This window comes from Nipponia nippon, unplaced genomic scaffold (assembly GCF_047370975.1).
Source record: "Nipponia nippon isolate SJK-2023a ecotype South Korea unplaced genomic scaffold, ASM4737097v1 scaffold_3, whole genome shotgun sequence".
In the NCBI taxonomy this organism is placed as follows: Eukaryota; Metazoa; Chordata; class Aves; order Pelecaniformes; family Threskiornithidae; genus Nipponia; species Nipponia nippon.
The window spans coordinates 58390988-58407867 of NW_028262347.1; the positions used below are offsets into that span (position 1 = coordinate 58390988).

Below are 16880 nucleotides of genomic sequence, written 5' to 3' on the forward strand. Positions count from 1 at the left end.
GTCAGGTCATGGACGTGGACTTCACCCTTCCCTTCCATTCCTTCCATCCAGGCACACTGTTTGCCTTTCTCATCATGTCTTCTGCCTCCCAACGTGGGGAAGAAAGAGTAAAGTGCTCACAAACAGTGACGTTAGAGGGGCAAAGGGGCGGGGGGGGGGGGGGGGGGGGAAGCTGAACCTGGGGAACTACAGAGGAGGGGAAAAAATGGCTCTCCTGACTGAGCCCAGGGGAGAGACAGCAGCACAATTCCTGAGCACCAAGCTGTGGGGAGACAGGCAGCTGCATGCAAGCAAGTCATTTCTATTCAGGCATTTTAATGACATGAAAGATAATAATTGCCATAGTCACAAATCAGTAACCCCCAGAAGGGCTTAAGGGGGAGCAGGGGGTTGGCCTTTGGATAAGCATGACATCATCAAGCATATTTTAAAACAAAATCAACAATCTAATTAACTCCCTTTCTAGAAACTGCTCAGACACAGAGATGAAGAAAATGGAAAAGGAGCAAGGAGAGCTCTGAGCAGAATGGGGGTGGTTGTTGTAATGATTTTTTCCTCTAGAGAAGGAAGGGAAATGTGATTAAATTGGGAGCAAGCCTCGCTAATCAAAGCACCTGAGGGTTTATTCCCAAGAATCTCCTTGCAGTATCATGTCTTGGCTTCAAGCAATTTTGAATGTACAATAAATCTCCGCATTCTTCTCAATTTATTAGGTCTGGAAGCCATCATTGCTTCATATTAGGCTTGTCAAGCATTTGAACACAAGCCCCTCTGACTTTAAATAGAGAGAGATGTAACACATTGGCAGGCTGCAAAACAGAGTGGGGCTTTATCTTTCTAAGACTGCCCAGGTAACAAGGTAATAATTTCCCTCAAGGACAAGAGCAGTTGCTGGTACTGAATAGCAAATTGGCCAGCATTCATCTCACTGTCTTGCTCAGGCACAGATTTGGTGTAAGGCTGGTCTCTGAATCCAGTGCTGCCCTCCTGTAGATCATATAACTTGCACAGGCACTCCCTCTTCAATATAGGTCTGTGAGCAAGTTCAGTAGGCACTCTGGCCATGCATCTTCAGCATTCAATACCAGGGCAACCCTCAGGGTCTTGCATAGGCACGTTTTAATACTAGAAGTCAATAATGTCCTTACAGACCTGGACACTGGCATGCGATGCAGGATCTGGTGCTTGGTCTGTGAATCTCAGTTCTTGAAGAAGATGGGAAGATGTCCTTTATGACCCTTTATCTGCTGTGGAAATAGAGACGCAGAGAGGATGTGAGAGCTGTACAAATACGTCAATAGTCCCATAGGTACACCACCTTCCTTCCAGTTCACAGTGGTGAGTTTTCCATCGCAGGTGTGCTAGGCTAAGACCATCTGCATACACAGATGCCACAATTCAGCTGACAGAGATCGCTTGCCACACTGCTTTGGCTCAGACGCATACTGTGCCTCACACACTATGTCCACAGGCTCAGACAAAGGCATAGGTACTGGCCTTCCTTCATGTTGGTGAGCCCAAGGGTACTGAGGAACACAGAGTGCCTGGCCCAGGGTGAGAGACCAGATCTTCTCTAGGGAGGGACTCCGGGTCTGAGCAGCCCTTGTGGCAGCACAAACACCCATCGGGGAGGCAGGCATCCACACCTAGGAGCTCTCTTAAGCCTCGAGTCTGCTGCATGGGCTCCAGCCCTTCAGACCAAAGTCCTGACACTGTCTATTTCTACCCAAACATAACAAGGAGCCAGGGCTCAGGTCCTGAGTGGGGGCATCTCGTGACTGTCCCGTGCTCATGAGTTCATAGCTATGTGTTCACAGCCAGGCAGGCTAAGAGTGAAACTGCTCAAAAGTAGCATGCTTCCCCTCCCACCCTTGTTTCCCCACTCCTCTGGGCCTGTGACCATCACTGCCAGGGAGTGAAAGTGAACACCTCCTCCATCCCCTCCCACCTGTGGCCCCAGACTTGCTGCGGGTGAGAGTGTCTGCAAATGCCTCAGCTTCCTACCACTTTTATCCCTGTTCTGCCACAGCCTGCAGGGCTAGGGAATCCCTACTTCTGAACATTTTGTGTATTTCTGTGTATATTTGATGTCTTTTGCTTTTATCAGGCTGATCTATCAGGACACTCTCTGTGAAACAGAAGTTGAAAGGGAAGAAATGCAGGAATATCATCTGCTGTATAGATGAGCTTAATGCTTGCTGCCCAGCATTGTTACCCCGTTGTGGTACCTGATCCCAGAACTTAAAATCCATTGTTTAAATGCCCCTTCACTTAAACACGGTGATGGAGATTAACCTGAGGGCAGCATTTAGCCTATAGTGGCAATATCCCTAGGGACGATGGAGAAGGAGGAAAAAAAAGATAGAATCTTTAATGTTGGCCCAAGGTTGCCATTTTGATACAAAGAAAAGCCTCTTTTAGGCTGGTAATGTGAACAAATTCAATAAAGAGCTCACTGATACACTAAACAGTGGTTCCCCGTGGGGCCATTTTTGCAGACTTTTTTCGGAGTAGAACCACAATTTAAGGGGAAAATAACGGCAGATGTAGAACAACGTTTTGAGAAGCGCACGTATACGAATGGCAGGAAATTCAATGTAAAGGTTATAGTTAAAACAACATTATTTGGAAAGTACCAAAAATAACCTACAGAGCGTCTAGAGATATTCACAGTGTATCCTGTCAGGAAGCGAACTTTGGTGGCCATCGGGGCATCTCTGCCCTCATCCCCTTACCTCCTGCTGGCTCTGCACACTTCCCACTGCTCCATTCCAGAGCACCATGGGGACAGGACATCAAGATGGATCTACTGAGCCCTCCACTGAGCTCACCCCTGGTGAGCTGGGTGGTTTGTAAACCACAGGCAAGGCATCCCAGTTAGCCTGGGACTTCAGACACAGCTGAAAGCCAGCAAAGGGAAGGAATGTGCCTAGCCTAATGACAGCTAATGAGTTGATGAATTGTGGGATAATTTGACACCATGCAATACTTTTGCGCTTCACACTTCTTCGCTCTCTCTGTTCTCCTGTTCACCTCTGCCATTCTGCGGAGACTCTCAGTGGACATGCAACTGAAAATGAGAAGTTTCAGCAGCACTGCTCTTCTCTAATGAAAACAGAGCAAGAGGAAAAAGATGGGCCTGTGCGTAGGCACCTGCCCCAGCCTTGAGGATTTTTAAAACTTACATTGCCCCTGAAACACCGATCTGGCCCAAACGACGCCTTTAAACAAACCCCCAACATCACACTTTTACCTGCTGCTTTAACACTGAACAACAACGCTGATGCGTTCACCCATCTCAGTCACCATTATGGGGACAGGAAGGTAATCACAAGAACACCTCGCATGTGTTGCTGACAATGTGGTTTTGTTTGGCTTCTCACATTACAAATGGCACCATTCCTAACAATGTCGGTATAAAGGAGATAAAAAGTGCCAAATTCTCAGTAGCACAACATCCTGGGCAATCCAGTTTGAAAACTGTGTTGACAGCAAGTGTATTTATCCGTATCAGATGAGGTCTGGACGCAATCATGGTATCATGCCTGTGTAGGAAACCCTTTCTTACTTACACCACACAGTCATCGCTTTAGTACATTTTAAACTGTGTTTCTAATGGAAATTAAACATGCTGAGGCAGTCTGTGTCTCCACGCATTGGTGTTTGGCAGTCTGTTAGCTGATCTGTTGGACCATTCCTCTTCTCTCCACAAGTTTGGAAAAGTCAGTCAATTCCAGTCACACTTGACAAAGAGGTATATCCCTTACTGCTGTTAAGCAAAGGTGGCAGATAGAGGAAAGCTGGCTCTCCGTTAGGACCCTCATTGGGAAAGTCTTCAATGTGACATCAGTCCTTACTAGATATCAAAAAATCTTCGTAAGAATCTATTGTAGAGACCCAGATCTAGAAAAAAAAGTCTGGTGAATTGGCTGACCAGATAAATCCTTGTTTTCAACTGTGGCAGCCGCTCATCTTCTCTAGGGACTAACTGCATGTTAAGTTTTCCTCTTCCACTATTTCAGATACCACAGGGCACAAACAACCTCATCCAATTCTTACATGTTAAAAAAAATGAAAAAAATGAAAAAAAAAAAGGGAATCGGGGGGGGTGGGGGGGGGGGGGGCGTGTCCTTGATAAGCTGAACAATAAAAAACGGGGGCTTCGTGCTCTTACTTTCACAAAGTGATCTCTGGTCTGAAGGAAGGCGCAGATTTCTCAGTCTGAAGGACAAACAGGGAAAATGATGGTTAACGTGAATACTCCATTGTGGCTGCAGAGCTGGTGATACCAAGAAATTACTCACAGAGCACTTCATTGCTTCAGCCGAGGTCTTCTGCTCCAGAGTAAGCTGCATTCATTTTAAAAGCTCCTGGGAAAGGCGGGCTGTGCCCTGATGACAGCTCCACCGTGGTGGGAGCCTCTGAGGTACAACTACCACAGTCAGTGATTACCAGAGCAGGAGAGCATGCAGCCCATCCTCTCCCCTGCTCCTCTTCAACAGAGGCTGGCTGGTCAGATTCCCCAGCTGCCCTCACAAAGGATGGCCATAACAGGAGTCTTCAGGTGACTAGCAAGAGCATCCAAATGGCACCTCTCAGACTGCTGGTCCTTGTCATGCGTGGTGAAAATGAGGTGCTGCTCTGCTGGCTAAGTGAGTGCTTGATGCTGGATTAACTGCAGTGCTCTCCCAGAAATGGCCGTGAGGATCCGCTACTGCAGCCTCCTTCAAAATGGCTCTGCCCATGCCTTCAAATCACTGTTTTGTTCCAACACTGTTTTTATTTGAGGTCTGATATCTTCTGAGATCCAGTCTCTGGGCTGGACTGCCTGTGACTAAAAACTCATCCTCCTCCCACACCCTTTTTGAACTACCTGAAACCAAGATCCCTTTGTTGTACAAGGAGGCCCCATCCTCCAGGTTTATAGAGCCCTAAAAAAGGAACTGCCTGGAGCCTTGAGATTAGCCTCTGGCAAGTTTTGGTCAGCAAAACCTGCTTGCCAATCCTGAGCTTGGGCCTTGAGCTGCTCTAGAAGAGAAAGGTGAGGAGCACAAAGTGTGGTGACCACTGTGTGTATGAAAGGAGATTCTCATCATCTGGCCCCATACCAGCAGCCATCTTCGTGCAGCCCAGACCAGACAGAAATGTGATGTGCTGCACTTCAGAGAATTGTATTTGTGTATGGAAAAAAGAGAGGTGTGCAGGGACATGTATGCATGGGCATGTCTATCTGTGAACCAGGCAACCACTGCGCTGTGGATTTGCATTTGGGCATCTCTCTTGGCTTGGGAGGTGAGGGCAGTGTGTGCTGGGGAAGTCATCTGCCGGTGGCAAAAGGATTTTCTAAAACTAAATGTGCCCAGCAAGGCCTGAGAGGGGTTATCCATTTGCAAGATGAGGGCACATTAAGCTTTGGAAGAAGGTGGACATACTTTTTGAATCCGTTCTGGCCTGTTGAATGAACAAGCTGCGCCAAACAGGCACTGCAGCTACTGCAGGGCAGTGTTGCCTGTCTGGACTGGCTGCAAGGCTCAGCTCGGAGGGGCTGATTCTTCCTTCTGTGGAGCGAGTGCGGTGCTTGGCTGGGTAGGGAGGCCGTGGGATGTGTGTTCCTGTGGTGTCACACCATCTGCAAGCGTGAGGGTTGTGCCTCAAGCTTGCTCACACTCAGCACTGCCCTCATTCTACTCCTGCTCTGACCCAGGATGGATCCTCTGAAACTGGGGCACTGGTGGGGAGGTTGGTTTTTCTGGTGTTGCTTAGGTCAATGACTTGAGTTATTTTTCACAAAGTGGTCCATGGTATTTCTACTGCAGAATGACTCCTATCCCTGGTTTCAAAGTGATCTGTACACGTGTGCAGATCCTGAGAACGATATGAGTGGTCTGTCTGAGTGTCTGAAAGAGGAAGCTATGGGTCTCTTGCTGGTATCCCAAGAGGACAGGTCCTTCTCTCTCTTTTTTGCTTCCCAGCAATAGTTACAAACTGGTCCCAGTATAACTGAACACTGCAAGCTAACACCTGATCCCTCCACCCTTGTTTCTGCACCTATTGCTTTACCAGCAGGAAGTAGGACGTGGTTTGGGGCTTTTTATTCTCGGCCTTGCTAGCCTTTTCGATACTTCAGGGCCTCGTCTCAGTCTGACAAGGCAAGCAAGCGGCAGCTTCCTGTGCAAAGGTGAGAGGGAGAAGACTGAGAGAGACCATGCACGTATGAGAAGAAGGGCACCTCTCTCACTCCAGCAACGTTGGCTGATGACTGGACGTGCACTGAACTAGGACATCCCTCTCCATCCCTCTCCATTTCCCCCCTCCCCATTCCCCTCACTGTTTGACATCCAGCACCTGCTTCCATCCAACCCCGTGACCTGGTCCCCGAGGGCTCGCTTCATCTGGACCACTGGGTGCCTGGCACTGGAAGGTAAAGGGGGCGATACCGGCTCTCTCCCACACGGGGGTGGCTGATCTGAAAAGCGTCTTGGAAGGAGTTTCGGTCTGACAAACTGAATCTCACCGTTGGGGAGGGCTGAGCACGTATTTATCTCTCTGTCTCTCCACAGTCCTCTCAAATCATACCCATATCTCACAACCACGCCGCCTGCTTTCTGTCTCTCTCTTTCTCTCCCCTTTGTCTGTTTATGCATTGTCGTCATATTTTTCTTCCTCTGAACCTAATCTTTTATCACAACGGGAATTGATATTGTGCCTCATGCCAACCCTTTATAAACCCTCTCTTCCCGCTCCCCTGGCAGTCCCAGCAGGGTCCAGCAGGACTCTGTCTTGTTTTGCTCAGCTGTGCTGTGCTCCAGGCTTGCTGAGAGGTGAGGGTGGTCCCTTCTCCTGTGGGCAGAAGCAGACCATGAGTGGGTGTCCAGGTGGATGGGGAGAGGGGGAGGCTTGGATGAGAAGCCCGTAAGCCCATTCTGTCTAATATGGAGCACGGCTGTACAGACTTTCTAAGACAAGAAGTCTCACTGAGTGCCACGGGTGGATGAGGGGTGCTGCAGAGTTTCCTAATTACAAAGCCCAAATTTTCTGCTACACCTAAAAGCACGGCTCCTTCCAGGGCAGTGCAAGGTCTACTTGGCGAGGATGGTGCATGGTCTCTGCGTGACGATGTAATATTTTGTGATACGGTAAAGCCTTGACTTTCCAGAACCTGGTAAACTCCTTCTTCTCCCTGATTTGCCCTCCTGTCCCAAAAAAGCCAGTCAAAATCTACTTCCTAAGCCATGAGCTCTGCAATTAACTTTTGTCAGTTGCAGCCAGAGACCCCTCTTACTCAGCAAGCACCTAGTTATTTCAGCCCTACGGCTTACCAAAAAAAGCTCTTCAAAGCACAAGCCGTGTGCAACCAAGACAGCATTCTCTACCTGAGTCAGCAAGCAGCCTGAAACAACACACACGGACTGCTGTGCACTCACACACACATTTCCAGAAGGCATTACTCCTGCAAACAGCCTATCTGTGCTGCACTGTGAATGGTTTCAGTGCTGAGCAAAGCACCCAAGGCAGGAAAACAATGAGGTGCTGAGGGAAAAGCACAGACTCTGGTGTGGAAGGAGTATGAGCTTCTGAGCCTGGAATATTGGCACTGACTTTGAGCCCTGCCCTAGGATGGTGATTGCCTCCTGTGAGATGGCATCTTCTTAATTTGCATTGCTGAGCTATGTTGGGGGGGCGTCTTCTCTCTTTCAGTGTGTCACCAGTACAGATGAAGCCCTCTTTGCTGCTTCTGTGTCACCTGTGGCTGTTCAGCCTCACGACTCTCTCGCTGGTATCAGACTTGGCACAAGGTAAGAAATTATTCCCTTCACCCCTGCCAGCTGGGCGAGCAGGGAGGGGGGTCACCCAGAGGAGTGTGTGTGCCATGGTGCGTTGCTGTGACATGCTCATGTTGCAACATACAGCCAGAGGAGGCTGCAATAGTTAAAGGTCTCTTATGAGCACATCAGCCTCCAAGGACATAGAGAAGTGAGTGGCTCTGCCTTTCTTACTTACAGTTATCCAGCAGAGGAGTCAGTCTGTAGTTTGGGATGGGGCAGAATTGTCCGGGGTGATGGTTAATGTGAAACATCATTGCTAATTCAGTCACGTTGCTGTCCGACTCTTCTCTGCTGGCAGGCACCTCCAGCCTAACTTGCTGGTATGACTCGCGGGCGGCTCTTTTCTGTGACTGGAACCCAAGCAGGGATCTGGTTGAAGCACCGTGCCAGCTGGAGATTTTATCGAAGTTAGCTTTTTGTGACAGGTGGGTGACTGGAGAGGCTGAGGAAAGCCAATGCTTTGAATGAAAAGTGTCCTGAAAAGTTTACTGCTTAGCAAAAATGTAGGTTCCCCCTCCCCAGGGCATGTGTAGTGGAGTCACAGAGCTGAGGGGCTTTGTCTTGAACTCTGTCTCTAACCCCATGTGGGCTGAGATGCTGGCCACTGCTCAGTGTTTGTCATCTGATGGTCCCAAACTGTCTAGCGCAGCCCATCTTCCAGCTCCATAGCTCTGTCTGTGCTTCATTTTCCAAAAAATCCCTCTTCCTTGGTAGCCACCCTCTGGACTGAAAGGCATTTTCAATGGAAAAGGAGGATATACAGAGATGGGGGTGGAGGAGGGTGGAATTAAAGTTATACAGGGACCGTTTGCCCATTGCCAGGATGAGCTGGGATGTTGCACCCTGAGTAACAACAAATGAAGGAAAATATTGCTCCCCTTGTTTCCCCTGACCCTTTCATCTCTCTCAGTTCATGATGTTTTCCTCTCCCACATGTCTCCCAGCAGAGGGGTAGGTGTGTGGCCAGTACCGCAGTGGGGGCTGGCTTGGTCTCTATCATCTCCAAGTGTGACGTCTCCATCCAAGAGACTTACCAACTTACCAGCCTACCCCGGGGCTTCTCTGGGTCTGTCATGAGAAAGGCTCAGTGTGATTCTGGCAGTGGGTGGGTTGCTTATGGCTGTCATTGAAACACCTCCAATGGTGTGAGATGGGCAAATACATTCTGGGGCCTGGTGCGTGGACTTAGAAAGCCAAAACATTTATGTTGCTCCATGGGTGTGAATCATAGAGACTGAGGCTGGAATTTGGGCTGGATTTGGAACTGTGCCATTGCTTGACAAGGGCTCTAGGACACCACCTTTCCCCACCATCAGCAAGTCCCAGGCTTGATCTGACCTTACAGCTGGAGCAGGCAGCTCAGTCTGATACCCCCTCAGCTGCAACCCCACAGATGCTCTCCCACCCTGTCACCCCCTGTGCCTAGGTTGTCCAGCCACGCTTGTCAGAGCAGAAGAGAGGTCATGGCGTAGCGTTGCCAAGTGTGACGTACAGTCCTGGCTGACTGGGATGTAGCCTGGTTCAGAAGATATACATCTCAGCATCTGAGACCCTACCGGACTGTCAGTGGCTTGAAGGAGGCCTGTAAACCCTAGACGGGCTGAAACAGGCACCTGTCTTCCAGGGCCACATTGGCGCAGTTGTGGGCAGCTGGTGTGTTTGGGCTCTGCATGCCCTCTGATATCAATAGGAAGCATAGAAGGTAGCAAGAGGGGTTTGTGAAGAGTTGGAAACTGGAAACCTACTGTTATCTTTGGCTTGAAATAACTGGGATGCATTGACTCTCCATGTGCCAGCACATAAAATTTGTCTGAGTAATGCAGTGGGGAGAAAAAGTGGGATTGCATCCTTGCTGTAACCTGTTCAGCAAATATGGTAGGATGCAAAATGCTCTGAAAGGCCTTTAGTGTTATATAAAGTTTGACTAAGTACAAAACAGCCTCCCCAGGTCACTGACGTTCTTGTGCTTAAACCCCAGGTTATTTCCCTTACCTGAAAAATCCAAGGAGCACTGTGAATTACCCAAGGCAGAACACACGACAGGACTGAGGAGGTGCATCAAGACGTTCAGCAAAAACAGTAATGTGAGTAATTCATCTGGGTTGTCCTGGATAATGACAAGGTGGAAAGGATTTGTAGGTGGATTTTGGGTGTATAAACAGTGTGACACACAGGAGCAGTATAAAAAGCCCAAGCCTAATCCCTGACTCCAGTTCTGGGGTTGGGCTTGAAGTTGTGTGTTGTTGATAATGCATTGCCCTTGTGGGTTCCCTTGCTGGGAGGACTGGCTTCATTGTGAGCTGGGCCATGCTGTCCTAACACATGCAGGACAGACAGATCATGCAGTGTCCCATGTCTCAATTACCTGGGTTTGGCCCTAACCCCTTCCTCTGAGGAGGGCTGGACATCATCACCAGCTCTGAGGTGACCTCCTGACAGCATTTGCCTTGAAGAGGTCAGTACCATTTTCCAGATCATTAACTACTATGAAGCCTGGTTAGATGTGTCAAATGCAAGATGCAACAGCAACACATCACTGGAGCTAATGGTAACGCAAATCCTCTAGCTATTATTCTTTATTTAAATCAGTCTTTTTTAGACTCACTACGTACTTCCTTCAGTCATATCCAGAATTACCGTAGTCCTTGTGTTTTCAGAAAATAACCCACCCAAATATGAGCCAATTCTCCTTATTGATAAAGTCACAACCAAGTCTAACGGCAGACAAGCTTTCTTACATTTGCACATCACGTGCAAAGACAAATTGCAGGGTTGGTAAACAGCTCCAAAATGTTTTCTTTCTAATCAAGCTAATTTCCCTATTGCTTATTTAATACTGTATGATGTATGTGGCCCTTTAGTATCATTGCATTTCAAGAGTAGTATTTCATACTGATGTCATCTCAATCTTCCCAATGAACACAAAATGTTTTAGTAAAAATATTTTCTCAATAAATATCACTTACATAGAAAGTAACTTTTTTCCTGCTTCGTCAGCACATACAGCAATCCTAGAAAACTAGCATATCACAATATTTTGTGACATTCTCGCCAATGATAAAAAAAATCCCACTACATCAAGTATAAATCTTTGGTTCCTCACTGACCACTGAGGCTTATGCCTTTCAGCCACAAATATCATCCATATTTATTGTCAAGTATTCCTAATCCTCTTATACATAGGCAATGCTTAGAAATATGAATTCTTATTGATGAGGCTTCAGTGTCACTAATGGTAAATTTTCCTTGTAGACTCAATGCTTCACCAGGGCAGATCGTCTTACCATGTCTGTACATTGCCAGATTGGAGAGAATAGGTCTATACCTGTGCGAATAGAAGATTTCAGTCCACTTGCAAATAGTGAGTATTCATCTGTCTTGAAGTCTCTGAAGCTTCCCCACGAAATGACAGCTAATTTCTCTTCCCCATCCACCCCTATGAAACACCAATAGCTGATTTTAGACTTGTCTCTTTTCCTGGTCGCCTACTACAACTAGCACAGATGAACCAGGTTGACTCCTGCCATTTGCACCATTAATGTGAAATATCATGCCAGCCACTGCCTGTCCTGTCCTGTATCTGGGACACTGTTGAATGAGAGTGCTTTGCGCTAGGAGTTCTGGCTTCAAACAGGCAATGACAGCTCAGCTGACCTCCTGAGAAATGCATGCTGCAAAAAGGAGGGAAAGTCTTGCTGCTCTTCCCCTGCCCCTCTTACCAGATATGTGCTTCCACCCTCCTTTAAGCCAGCTTTGGCATGCATCAGTCTTTGCTGAAAGGATTCAACTCATTAATCCAGCAGAAAAACATCTGCTTGGGTCATTTTTTTGCTGGATGTGTGAGTGTACCTGACTCAAGGAGCGGTCCAATAGAGCTGCTGCAAGGTAAGGCATAGGAAGGCATGGCTAGAGTCAGGGGTTGGGAAGGATCAGCCCAGACCATCTGTGTAACTCCATCCTCTGTGGCTGTAGCTCTCTGAAAGAGCAGCTGGGAAGCAGCTGTCACTCCAATCATGCCCCATTCCTGCCTGTACAATTGCCTTGTGGATCACCCCTACAAGATAGGATGCACTGCCATGTGGGATTGATTGCACTGACTAGAGGGGCCACTCTCACCGGCTCATGGGAGGAGCTGCCTTTAATGTAGTCTAGAGACAACAGGCCTTTTGCCTTCAGTGACAGTGGGGAAGAAGGAGGAACAGAGAGGGGGAACTCACTAACCATCTCACATGGTTGTGGCTGGCTGTAGTCTGTGAGCACAGCCAAGACACCAACCCTGCTGCAATGGGGTTTGCGGTGGAGCCCTGTTATGGACAGACAGTGCGGAGGTATCATCCCTGCTCCTTCTCTCTTTCCAGTAAAGCTGAGGCCTCCGGGAAATCTTCAGCTAGTTAGCAAAACTGAAAACACCTACAACTTAACATGGAGCCTGAATATTTCCTCTCACTATTTGGATGGGGAGCGGGAATATCAAGCGCGGTACCGAACCACGAGTCAGTCCTGGGAGGTGAGTATGGAGCGGGACACTGGGACCTGTCACCATAAGAATCCTGGTCTTCTTTACATCACCCAGAACTTGTTCCTGGGCCTTCCCTCAGGGCAAAACCAGTTTTGGTGAATGTCGTGGTTTAACCCCAGCCAGCAGCTAAGCACCACACAGCCGCTCGCTCACTCCCAGCCAGTGGGATGGGGGAGAGAATCGCAAGAGTAAAAGTGAGAAAACTCACGGGTTGAGATAAAGACAGTTTAATGGGTAAAGCAAAAGCCACGCGCACAAGCAAAGCAAAGCAAAGCAAGGAATTCATTCACTGCTTCCCATCAGCAGGCAGGTGTTCAGCCATCCTCAGGAAAGCAGGGCTCCATCACGCGTAACGGTTACTTGGGAAGACAAACGCCATCACGCCCAATGCCCCCCCCTTCCTCCTTCTTCCCCCAGCTTATATACTGAGCATGATGTCATATGGTATGGAATAGCCCTTTGGCCAGTCTGGGTCAGCTGTCCTAGCTATTGTCCCTCCCAGCTTCTTATGCACCTGGCAGAGCACAAGAAGCTGAAAAGTCCTTGACTAGTGTAAACTCTGTTCAGCAAGAACCAAAACAACAGTGTTATCAACATTATTCTCATCCTAAATCCAAAACACAGCGCTCTACCAGCTACTAAGAAGAAAACTAACTCTATCCCAGCTGAAACCAGGACAGTGAAGATGGAGAGTGGATGACAACTCCCGCCCTCTTATCTGTGTCACCTGCTGCCAGTGTTTGGTGATGACATGGAGGCAGACGGAAATCCTATTTTACTTAGTGCTGTCACAAAGAAATCCACGTAGCTGCAGGACAGACCTGAAAGGGATGAAAAAAGCAAAGCAAAGACGACTTGTCCTCTAGGGTGAACAAGCAGTGCACAAGGTGTAGGGATCTGAGACAGGTCCTCTCTGAGGGCCTTGGAAGAGATGGGTATGTGAGGCTGTAAGCCAGGGTGTTGATGATGCTCTAATTTTGCCCTACTCCCAGGAGGCCAGGAACTTCACCATTGTGCAGGACCAGATGTGGGTGGTGTTTGAGAGCCTCTCCCCCAACTTGAAATACGAGGCAGCTGTCCGTGCAAGGCCAAGCGCTTCAAGTACCTACAAAGGCGTGTGGAGCGACTGGAGCGAGACGATACTGTGGAGGACACATGCTGACCGTAAGGATCAGTCAGGCAGTCTGTCTTGGAGGGGAAAAAAGGAATTCAGGGAAAACAAATTAGAAGGGCCACGAAGGCTGAGAAGCTGGAGGAAGATGGATAGGGAGGATTGTGTTAATCAAAGAGCAATAGAAAGGTCAGAAACAATCTGTCTCTCCTAAATTTTTAGGTCAGGCTGGCTCAACAAGGCTTAGGGTCAAAGACCTCCTGATCCCAAAAGAGCCCCTCTGACTTCCAGAAGCCAGGCAAAATCCACAAGATGTAAATCATGGACTGTTTCCCCAGAGCAGTAAGGCCAGATGTCTGACCTGCAGAAGCAGTAGCCAGGACTGGCATTTTCCCCGGTGCTCCTGTGACCTAGGAACATAAATCCAGCTTTCTAAAATGGCCCAGTTCATTGGAGCCATTGATCAGTGAAGTGCAGTGAAACAGAGCCCTCAGCTCTTGAACCAAAGGAGATGTGAGCCTAGGAAGCAAAGTCTCATGGAGAATGAGACTTACATGCATGTAAGTCCCTTCCAAAAAGGTCTGCTGAGACTTGCATCAGTCATTACCATGAACCACAGCACGGAGGACACCTCCAGCCTTGAAAGATAGTGCCCTGAGCAAGTGTCTTTGATGTCATTGGCTGTGGCCTCTGTAATTTCTTTTCTGAAAAATAAGCAGATAGAGGTTATTCCTTCTCATGTCGCCCCCACTCTGCCCCTGGTCAGCCCCTCCCTGTTGTGCCTGGTGCTGGTATAAACAGAGGAGCTATGTTTAGAAAGGGCACTGTGTTGCTGTGGCGATCAAATTTTGACAGCGTGTGATGTCAATGAATAGGATACAGCCGCAACCAGTTGTCATAGCAACCAAGACCCAAAGATAACCAGGGTACCAGAGGCAGAGGAAACAAAGTGATCTGAGTAGCATCTCAAGGACAGGCAAAGAAAGGATGTCCTAAAAATGTCTCCTCCTTTTTTTATTTTTCTCTGGTCCCTCACAACTGCTCCAGAGGAGTTCTGCAGGCCCAGACCAAGGGGTCGTAGGAATGGAGGGAGATGTGGGTGGCAGGCAGAGAAGACAGGCACCAGAATAGGAAGACCAAGCGAAAGTACACTGGGGAGATGCGTGTGAAAGAGACAGATTAAGAAAAGTTTGAGATAATGCCAGACAAGCCTGAGGAGTGCTGGCAGCGCTGGCAATGTGGGAACTCAGTCTCTTTCTCCTAACCTTACAATCCAAGTACCAAAAACATCATGTGGTGGAAAGCTGTAACCTTCCTAGCCTCCTAAGGCTTTCCTACACCTCTCCAAAGAAAGAAGCCAGCCCCTTGACCTCTAACCTTCTCCATCCTTGGTCCTCCTGCCTTCTCAAAGACCCCCTGAACCCCATGACTCTATCTCCCCCACTGACTGATAATGGTGTTTCAAGTGCCCAACCCCATGTATGTTGATTTTAGGACTCCCTGCTTTCCTTTGCAACAAAACAGACAGGTCGATGGACACTTCAACCAGTAGGCTGTGGCACCTCATCTGTGGCAACCCCTAGCTGTGGTGCTGTTATGAACAGGGAGTTCAAGCTGTTCAGCACAAATTATCTATTAAGCCATGCCAAGTAGACTCTGAAACCCATCTCAGCTGAAAGGCATCCTACACAACACAGCAGAACTCATCTGACCTGTGTATTATAATTTTATGTAATATTATATAAAATAATATATAATATTATATAAAATTATAATAAAGGATTATAATTTTATATAATATTATATAAAATAACATATAATATTATATAAAAGTATAATAAAGGCCCATTTTGATCAGCTTGAACAGCCATGGAAGGGATGCAGCTCCTACTTGCAGAATCCTGGCTAAATTTTCACAGCAACTCCCTCATTCTCTCTCATCTTGCAGAAACATCCCGGCCGGTCTTGCCAGCTCTTATAGTGAGCACTTGCATCTTCGTGATCATTGGGACTGCCTTCCTTATTAACTTACGGACCCTGAAATGGTAAATGAGAATCAAGTTTTCCTCTCTCTATATATTCCTCTCCTGTTCCTCTCCTATATCTTGTGTGTCTTCTCAAAACCAGCGTTATTTTTCACTTGGCATTACTCAAGACAGAGAGTGACTTAAAAATATGGTTTATAGCCCAGCCTTTTGAGGCTGACATTTGTCTGGGGAGCTATATCACCACCCAAGATGATGTGGTTTCACCACCATCATCATATTGTGCCATGCTTCTGTGACCTTGTGCCATGCCCTAGCTGAATTAAAAGGAGCTGCCTCAGCGCTTCTGTTGCCCATGGGTTAGAGTGCTGTTCCCTGGCAGGTACGGACCAGAATTGCCTCTTAAAAAGCAGGTCAGTGGGTTGAGCACTCCCTCAGTACAGAGGACCAAGCAAGCCGAGGTACTGCTACCTTCTCACTTAAAGACGTCAGCAAGAGCTCAGGCAGGATGTAATGACATTTGGTCTGCAGGCAAAACTTCTGAGTAAGGGGTACAATTCTTCCTCTCCCTGGTCCTGAAGTGTCTCATCACATGCTGGTAAACATCTACATGATGCTTCAAAGATCTCTTTGACAGCATTTCTACCCAGACGCTGTTATTATTCAGGACTGAAAGTGTCTCACAAGGTTACCCCACTCAATAATACAGAGAGTGACCTGTCAACATGGTGAGGTTAGAAATGGCCTCACGTTTTCTCATCTCAGGACAGGGACAGAGAATCAGAGTGCTGATGTTCATGGCAGGGAGCAGGGAGAAATGTTCTCAAGGATGAGGTAGCAGAGGCTGAGTTGTCTTCTCTGTAAGGAAAGAAGGAGAAGCATATTGAAGGAAGACGGATACTGAGAAAGTCACTGGTCACTGTGTTTTACCTTGAGTCATAACACAAAGGTGAGGAAGTGTTAGCTATATGGCACAGAGAGAGATAAAGAGGCCTCCTTTTTCCACAGAATATAATTAACCTGGGAGAACTGGATAGACGATAATGCTGAGGTAAGATCCAAGGAAGGATTAGACATGCATGAATAAAAATAGCACCTGCAGTGATGTAAGGTAGTTTATATGCACGAACTAGCAAATTCTGATGCTTCAGAGAGTACACTGATTGCCTCCAGAGGTCAGGATGGTCTTTCCTCAGAGCATCCCACAGCAAAGCTTCAGCAAAGAGCTGACAGGATCAGCCGACATCTCTGAGGGACTGAGGAGCAGATGACATCATTTCATGCTGCCGCAGGATTACAACACACTGGTTCCAGTAAAGTGGAGGCCACTGGGTGGACACAAGGCATGCTCAGATGGCTTGCACAGCCAGTGTGTCCTAGCTATACCATGCAGTGTTCTGCTAACAAGACAGACAGTTGTGGTACAGCTTTGCTAGCGG

At 47.8% G+C, this 16880-nt stretch overlaps 1 protein-coding gene across 2 annotated transcripts in view; it reads left to right on the forward strand.

The window, feature by feature from the left end:
• The window catches only part of IL2RB (interleukin 2 receptor subunit beta), a 30073-nt gene that overhangs the window by 8396 nt on the left and 4797 nt on the right, over positions 1-16880 (forward strand). The window contains exons 1-8 of one of the 2 annotated variants that reach the window (XM_009475272.2): positions 6344-6421; positions 7699-7796; positions 8125-8251; positions 9805-9910; positions 11079-11187; positions 12185-12333; positions 13338-13509; positions 15405-15501. In XM_009475272.2, the coding sequence (XP_009473547.1) occupies positions 7715-7796; positions 8125-8251; positions 9805-9910; positions 11079-11187; positions 12185-12333; positions 13338-13509; positions 15405-15501 (842 nt within the window). In that variant the 5' untranslated portion in view covers positions 6344-6421; positions 7699-7714. Of the gene's footprint in view, positions 1-6343; positions 6422-7698; positions 7797-8124; positions 8252-9804; positions 9911-11078; positions 11188-12184; positions 12334-13337; positions 13510-15404; positions 15502-16880 lie in introns of those variants that run through there. The other variant, XM_087766844.1, reaches the window with a different exon arrangement.